This window comes from Geospiza fortis, unplaced genomic scaffold (assembly GCF_000277835.1).
Source record: "Geospiza fortis unplaced genomic scaffold, GeoFor_1.0 scaffold5, whole genome shotgun sequence".
Classification (NCBI taxonomy): Eukaryota; Metazoa; Chordata; class Aves; order Passeriformes; family Thraupidae; genus Geospiza; species Geospiza fortis.
This window is the reverse complement of record NW_005054421.1, coordinates 372,559-380,696: the sequence shown is the minus strand read 5'-3', so window position 1 is coordinate 380,696 and position 8,138 is coordinate 372,559. Positions and strand designations below refer to the sequence as shown.

The 8,138-nt window shown below is 54.0% G+C and overlaps 1 protein-coding gene across 1 annotated transcript in view; it reads left to right on the top strand.

The window, feature by feature from the left end:
• The first annotated feature begins 387 nt into the window (after window positions 1-387).
• OLFML2B (olfactomedin like 2B) overlaps window positions 388-8,138 on the top strand; it is a 13,024-nt gene continuing 5,273 nt past the window's right edge. Inside the window, 4 exon segments of the mRNA XM_031061666.1 lie at window positions 388-414; window positions 784-1,227; window positions 4,590-4,697; window positions 7,647-7,817. Coding sequence (XP_030917526.1) covers window positions 388-414; window positions 784-1,227; window positions 4,590-4,697; window positions 7,647-7,817 — 750 coding nt within the window.

Sequence of the window (8,138 nt, the reverse complement as noted above, 5' to 3'; positions counted from 1 at the left end):
CAGAGCTGGGTGCTCCTGAGCGTAGACTTCTCGGCAGTGCTGGGTAGTGCTGTGCACACTCTGAGTGATGCTGGGTGATGCTGCGCTCATCCTGGGTGATGCTGGGTGGACATTCTCGGTGAGCTCAGTGATGCTGTGCACTGGAGGAAGTTCATCGCGGAGGGCACAGTGAAAGCACTGAAGCCCATCAGGGAGCACTTCACAGACTCCATCCTATCATTTCTCCGGGGGGACTCAGAAAAAGGGAAACTCCTTGAGAGGAGAATTGGTGGGGCCTCTTTGTGCGCCGAGGGGAGGGATCCGGGCTCTTCCCCTGCCAGTGGGATGCGGTGGAGGTTTCTGTTAGATTTGGCTGATCAGGCAGTGTGTTATTATCTGCCCTCGGAAATGGCTAACGCAGAGACTATTGCAAATGTACCGCCAAAGTTATTTTTGTGCTTGGGCTTCCAGAAGCGCTGTCTGCAAATCTCCGTAAAGGAAATTCCTGGCATTGTATAGGGCTAATCAGAAGTACTGCTTCACCACCAGGTTACGCTGCTTATAGGGTGGCTTTCAGTCACTCTTCCAATGTACCCTTGCCGTGTTGGCCTGTGTAAAACACTCTTGCTCTGGGTAGCAGGTGGCTTATTGGGTCTTTTGCACACAGAGCATTAAAAGAAAGCAGAAAAATTAAAAACTCTTGTATTTAAAATTCAAAGTGGCGTTCTGTGCACAGTGCAATAAAAAATACAAAAAAAAAAAAAGCAACTGAAAGAAGCCAGTTTTTATTCCCCTTGTCGGTAGCGATTAGCTCTGCGCTCTCTAGAAAGCTCCTTGGCTTGGCAGATTCTGGAAGAGCTGGCCAGTTTCCTCGAGACTCAGGGTATCCAGAGTGTCCTTGTTTGGACCTTGAGCTCTAGGCTGCGCTTGTCCCTGGGCATGCAGAGGACAGGGAGTTTCTCACTGCTGGTGGCCTGTGCTCAGCTGCTAGGTGACTACGACAAGGTGAAGGCGGTGTCCGAAGGCTCCGACTGCCGCTGCAAATGCCTGGTCAGACCCCTGGGCCGTGGCGCCTGCCAAAGGATTAACGAGGGCGCCTTCAGAGCCGAGGATTTTTACACGGTGGAAACCATCACGTCAGGACCCAGCTGCAAGTGTGCGTGCGTGGCCCCCCCCTCAGCTCTCAACCCTTGCGAGGGCGACTTCAGGCTGAAGAAGCTGCGGGAGGCAGAAAGCAGCGACCTGAAGGTAGGAGAGCAGCTTCAGCTCCTGACTCTTTGGGGACAAGGTCATCTTGTGAAGCCTTTTTTTTTGCTGAGCTTTTTCTGAAAAAACCTCTATTTCCTAACATTTTTCCTAAACCATCTCCTAGTTATATTTATATCTGCATATTTGATATAGAAAGCAAGCTCAGCTTAAGGGATTGAGTCAAGCAGCTGCAGTGGATGATTCACTTGATTCATCCTGTGCTGCCTGGGATCCACTGTGGCTTTCTGTGCTGAGAGCCCAGTAGGGACTGGGCTGCTCCTTGCCCTCTGTCCAGCTCCAAATGTCCCTGGAGGACAGCTCTGCTCTCCTCAGCAGCTGCCAGATCTTTTTTCTGTTGCAGACAGGGACTCCCAGGGACCCACGCAAAAAAGCTGATTTGGCTTCCATGGGCCGAAAGCTGCTGATGCGTCAGCGTGAGGGTGTGATGCACAGCTGGCTGATGGCAGGATGGGTTTGTTGTTTTAAATGCTGACACTTCTCTACTATTTAGTATTTTATCTCTCTAGTAATATATACTTCTTTTCCAAAAGTGACAGTGTTTGTTTTAAGTACTCCTGTAGTACTTTTACTGGATACTTCCTTTTGCTGGTGTAGCAGCTGGCAGCAGACCCTGCTGAGTTTTCCAGTTTGCTTCCCGTGCAGGGCAGCAGAACGTGCCACTGGCTTGGTCCAGTCCCAGTGAGTCCCTGCAGTGGCAGGTTGAGTGCTGGTGGCACTGGTGCCCCTAAATCCCTCTCGGGTGGGAAGGGGGGTGGCGTGCAAGGTGCTGTGGGGCAGCTGCCATTGAGGCCACCACGATGGGCTTGTTCTAATTAATTTGGAGCTTGAGGATGTGTTTCATCTTGCCCAACTGCCGACAGTTAGCAGCTTCTTGTCCAAGCTCCCCTGCAGCTAGGGAAGATAAACAGGCACAAGCAAACAATCCATCATTCCAGGGGAGGATGACTCCCAGTCTGGAGTTGTTTGATGGTCCCTCGTCTGGGGAAAAGCCAGGAGGTCCCACATGGCCTTAGATGAGAGCCTGAGCTCTCTGCGGTTAGGGGAGGGGACAGCCCCGAGGCGACAGAGCCACCCCTGTGGTCCCTTGCGGGGAAGCAGGCAGAGCTCCTGCGCCAGCAGCTCCCAGCTCCCTCCTCATCCTCCTCCAGGAGGAGCAGAACTCCTGGCCATCCCTTGGCTCCGGCAGCGCTTCCCACCGGGCGCTGCTGGAGCCAGCTGTGGTGTGAAAGGCTGTCTGTCTGTCTGTCCTCTAGGAACTGGCCCCGGCTCCCCCGCTCCTTTCGCAAGGGCTGGCGGCCAGGCGGCTGCACAAGGTTTATCCAAACACACACACATGGGGGTGTTCTGTGCTGCCAGCGTCCAGCCCAGGAGCTGGGCAACAGGATTGCCTTCTCTCCAAGCACAGAGCCCCTCCTGGGGTCAGGATCACTGGGAACAGCCCCTTCTTGTAGGACAGGCTGGGAAGAAGGAGAGGACACAGCTCCAGTTCTTTAAGCTACTCATGAGGAGCAGCTCCCACAACTCATCAGTGAGTGAACCCCACAGCTCTAGCAGCCCCAAAGGGTTTTACTCTCTTTGCTGGTCCAACAAGCATTGCTCTTTCCCGGCCCAGCAGCAGGAAGGGCACAGGGCCATTTGCATGTTGTGTTTTACCAGACTTTCTTATGATCTGACACAACAGCCCTGGGTACTCCATGTGTGGGAGAGCTGTGGGAAGGTCCCTCCCTTGGGTGGGCTGGAGGATGAGTCCCTGAGGGAATGATGAGAAAGAGAGAGAAATCCAGGCAGCAGAAACACAGCCCAGGGCAACCAAACTCAGTTGAATGCCTGCACTGGGCTTTCCAGCTGGAGGTTTCAGTCCCATCTGTGCCTTTAGTAAGGTCCAATGGGAATTCATGGACCATCAGACCAGTGGGAGCCAAAGTCCACAGTGGGTGAAGGGAGGGAAGCAGTGAGTTGATAGGAACATCAGTGTGGTCTCTGGGGGAAGGTCAGCGTGGGGTTGGCAGGGAGGAGCTTTATCTCAGTTCTGTGTCTGTGAAATGGCAGCATGCTGCCTGCAGGCACAGCGCAAGTTTTGGGGGTCTTGGTGCAGAGTCAGTGCAAGGAGGCTGTGCTCAGGATCATTTGGAAGGAGGTTAATGCAGTCTGCAACCTTTGTGCATTGATGGAAATTCTCCAGCCTGGAGGGAAAGTGGTTGTCTCCAGTGGCTGTCTGGCAGGCAGTGTGCATTGTATCGGTCGTCTCCATCCAGCTCTCCGTGGAAAGTGGATGCACAGCCATAAAACAGCTCTTGTCTCTTAATGCTGTCATTTTATCTGGCCCAAAAAAATCTTTCCTTTGCTGTCAGCTCCACAGGGAGGTTGCAGAGGCTGGGGTGGAAACTCCAAGTGCTGCCAGCAGTGCTGCCTGTGATTCTCCCATGTTTATGAAGCTCTGCTGACCAGTTTGTAGTTGCTGGGAGAAAATGTCACCGCCCTGTAGTAATTCCTATGCACTGAAAATCCTGCTCAGCCATCGGGGTTGTAGAATGCACAGCACCACGCTGGACATGTGGGGACACATGGGGACCCGTGGGACCAGGAGGAGGTGGCCCAGGAACCCTTCCCACCAGCCATGCCACGCTCAGCACTGTCCTCTCTGGTGCAGCACCAGAAACTGGACAAAATGCAGAACAAGGGCTCTGCTGTCCAGATCCCCAGGGGTGACCAAGGGCTGATGCTGGGCAGGACACAGGCACAGGGGTGACTTAAATACAGGGTGTCTGTGAAATGGGTGGCTGCAAGAGAGAGCCGCGTCCCTGTGATAAAAATTGTTCTTCAGAGAGGCAACTGTTGCCAGGCTGGCACCGAATTTCTATTTCTTCACTCTTGCAATTTGAGAGTATTTTAAAACTTTTTAACAAGTTTCTTCTTGTTCCAGGAAAAAGAGCACAGGATGGCATGAACTCAGAGTCTGATCTCAAACTGAGCTGCCTTTTCCTTGCTGCCTCTTTTGCTGGCAGTCACATCACTGGTGGAGTAGTTAAGCCTTTGGGCTTGGGGGAGAGCCTGCCTAGAGCTGGCGAAGGGAGCAGCATTTTACCTTGCTCTGCTACTAGTCCCCAGCACCCAAAATGCGCTCCTGAAGCCCCGAGGCTCTGTGGAGGTGGCGAGTGTCGCTCTGCATGCCATGCTCTGACCAAGGCAGCAGTGCAGGACGGCTGTGTAAGGGAAACCTCACCTTTTAATCCAAATTCTTGCACTCTGGTGGAGTGCACTGAACTTTTTGGCTGAAGAAGCTACATGGGGGTATGTTACAGCAAGTGCTGCTGCCTGACTGTTCTCCCCTTGCCTTGCAGCTCTCCTCCATCGTCGAGATGCTGGAAAGTGCTTTTTATGGCTTAGACCTTCTGAAGCTGCACTCAGTCACGACCAAGCTGGTGGGTCGGGTGGAGAAGCTCGAGGAGGTGAGTCCTGCTCTCCTTCAATGCCCTTGCCCTCGGTGGGACTGACCTCCAGCCAAGTTCCTGCTACCTTTGGTGCACTCAGAGCCACGTTGCCTGGGAAGAAGTGCTAATTAACTATTTGGCTGAAACTAAACCAGCCCAGACTTGGATGTCTGAAGCAGACCTGATCACAGGCAGTGCTCGGTGCATCCCCACCCCACCAGCCTTGCCTGACCCTCTCCAGCTCCCGCAGTCCCTCAGGGTTTAGACTGGGAGCAGGATCCCAGCTGTGGCCTCGGCAGGAGCAGCATCTCCTTTGGGTCAGAAGGTCCTGCTGTTAAGTTTTTCCTCTTCTCAGTTTTACTTGCGTGCTGGTGTGATGGTTGCTCTCAACCAGGAGCTTTTGTGCTGTTTGATGTGGGGGCGAGAGGTTCAAGGCTGGTGCTGGGGTACACTCAGCAGGACTGTGGGGAGCCAAGGAGCTCACATTCCTGAAGGACCAAGTTACGTCTTGGCCTGTGTTAAAACAGAGCAGAACCCTCAACCTTCCATTTAATTTTAGAGCAGACTTCCAGTGAAATAATTTTCACTTCCATGCAGTTTAATATTTCTTTGGCTAGCACAGCGTAGGGTTTGCAGTTTAAGCTGTGCTCGGCTGTGTAGGAACAGGTTGCCAGATTAAATAGTGGAGTGTTCTCCCGTGGTCCGTATCTGGGACGGTAATTCCACATTCTTGTCAGAGTGGAGCAGTCCTGTTTGTCTCCAGCCAGGAGCTGAGAGGCAATGATTTATAAAGCCAAAATTCCACTCACAAAGTGTTTCGGGAAGGCATGGCGTGCTCCATCCCGGGCTCAGGAAGGAGACTGCTGAGGGGAGCACGCTTGCCTGGGGGGCTTTGAGTTTCCAAGCATGGAAATTGACCCAAAAGGGGTTTTAAGGTCTGAAAATAACAAAGCACCAATGTTCTCCTTTGCAATCCCACCCTCTTCCTGTGGTTTACTGTGTTCTTCAGTCATTACTTGGGTTTGCCAAGGGATTGTTTCAGGTGGTGTTATCACTGAACTCTGCTCCAGTATCAAAGTGGCCCTGCCTACCAGCTAGTTTCTGCAGGGGCGTTCAGAGCCAGCAGCGCTGGTGGCATGTTGGGCACATGGGGTGACCTCTGCAGCCTGGTCACTCCGCTCACAGCCCGTCACAGGGAGGCAGATGGGCAGAAAGCTCCGTAGGGCTGAAGGAGTTTGGCCTGGGATGGAGCTGTAGAGGTGTAGGAGCAGGGAATTCACAGGGGTCTCTAATTTCCCAGAAGTGAGGCTGCAGGATCATGTAAAAGCAGCTGAAGCTGCCTGCAGGCACTTGGACAGGATGGAGAAAGGCAGGAGAGGCCTTGGTTAGAAGGAGATTGCCCAGTGCTTGGGGCAGAGCCGAGCTGATGCAGACAGCAGGTGTGAAATGCCTCCTGCTGCTGGCTTAGCACGGGAATTCCTGTTGAGAGGATGTGAGGAGGATCACACCCTGCACCGGCCGTGGGCTCTGACAGCAGGGACAGCTGAGATGCTGAACTGGAGCCTGGCATGGCTTCAGAGCATCGCCCTCCCAGGCTGCTGTGCTTTTGGCAGCTGCTGCCCTGCACAGCAGCTGAGCAGCCTCAGCAACATCCCAGGCCAGGCTTTGGTGCTGCCTCTCTGCTCAGGGGGAGGCAGATTTCATCCTTGAGCAGGTCACAAGCCAAACATTACACAGGAGAAGCGGTAAGGGCACAAGGCTGTTGGAATCAGTCATCCTCTCCAAAGGAGGATGGTGTCGAGAGCTGCTCCTGCACTGCTCCTGGGAGAGCATCATGAGATGCCCTGCTCCTCTGCTTACTGCAGCAAAACGCTTGCTGGAGAGTCCCTGTGTCATTGGACTCAGCCTCAAATATCCTGGTAGATCGGTGACTCATGATTCTTGGGTAAAGACTGGGAATTCAGATGCCTGTGGAAGGGGCTGGGGGTTAACCCTCTGGTTTTGCAGAGCTTGGAAGGTTTCATGAGTTTTTTGCAGTACAAGGTATTTTAGACCAATGGTGTTGGTAGAGGGAAGGAACTTCCAATTCTTGGTCCATGGAGTGCCTTGTCTAGTGAGGCAGCTCCTCTGCTTTGTTTTCAGCTCACAGCTGTCGCATCAGCTGGCAATTTTGAGGTCACAGATGGAGGTCACGGTGGTTTTAGGAGAAATTAATGATGGAACAGATTGAAAATGAAGGATCAGGGTAACCACCCCCAGTGTCTGTGCTAAAGTGCTTTGACTGATGTGCCACCTATCCAGAGCAGTTGCTGTTTGAGGTGTAGAAGCCCAAGGAGTGATGAGCAGAGATTGCAACAATCCTTTGGGTACGGGGTGTGTCTGTGCCTGGGGGACTGAGAAGACCACTGACTGGTGAAGGGCTTTGCCTGCCGGGTGAGTTGCAACCAGCCCCAGCTCTGTCCCTGTCACAGGACAGCTCTCTGAGGGTCACTGGCTCTTGTCCTGTTCCCAGATTCTCAGATTCTGTGGGAGCAGAGGGTGTTGGGGAGCAGCAGTCCCTGAGTGCTGGCACTGTGTGGCCAGGCCAGGAAAGTGGGATTAATAAATGCAAGATGAACTTGCTGCCACAGGTAAAGGGCACCAGGCTGACTTAAGGTGTTTCAGCCTGTCTTTTCCTCTTCCTTTTGTGAGCTGGCGAATGTGGCTGAGGGTGGGGGTTGAAGAGCCTCAAGGCCACTCTCCCACCCATGGGAACCTGCAGCAAAGAGTGGATCTGGGATATGTACACCAGGGATGGGGTTCCTGGATCCCACTGGGGTCATGGGCATCTTCTCAGCAGCTGAAGTGCCTATCCTCATGGAGAATCCCCAGCTGTGAGCCCAGGATGGCAGCACAGAGCTCCAGGGCTGTGGTTTGGGGGCCACAGAACATCCCTTGTGGTTAAAGTGTCCTCTCCTGCTTTCCTAGGGCATGTCCAGGAACTTGACGCAGGAAGGCCAGCGGGCAGGAGCCAGCGGGGAGGAGGGTCTGCAGGATCCCCCTGGCAGGGAAAACTGCTCCAGGCTCCTCACCAACAGCCTGGCCGACATCGAGAGCTCTCTGCAGCGGGACGCTGAGGCTGCCTACGCTCACTCGGAGGTACAGCTCGGTGTCACTGCTGCTGCCCACGCAGCCCTGGGGGGCTTCTGGATGTGGCTGCTGCCCCGGGGTGATGTTCTCCTCACTGGAGTGACCCCGTTCATGTGCCTCTGACTCCAAGCCGTGTGCCTCGGCACAGCCCAGCTGCTGCTGGGATGGGATGTAGGTGGAAGCAGGGGGAGCTTGCTGCCTCGGCCTCCCCCCTTCCCACGGGGTTGTTGGTTTTCGAGGTCAGCGGTGGCTGAGCTGCTTGGAAAACGTGATGTCATTGTGGGGCCGGCTGGGAAGCGCTGGGAAACAGAGCCTTTGATTAGCAGGGCT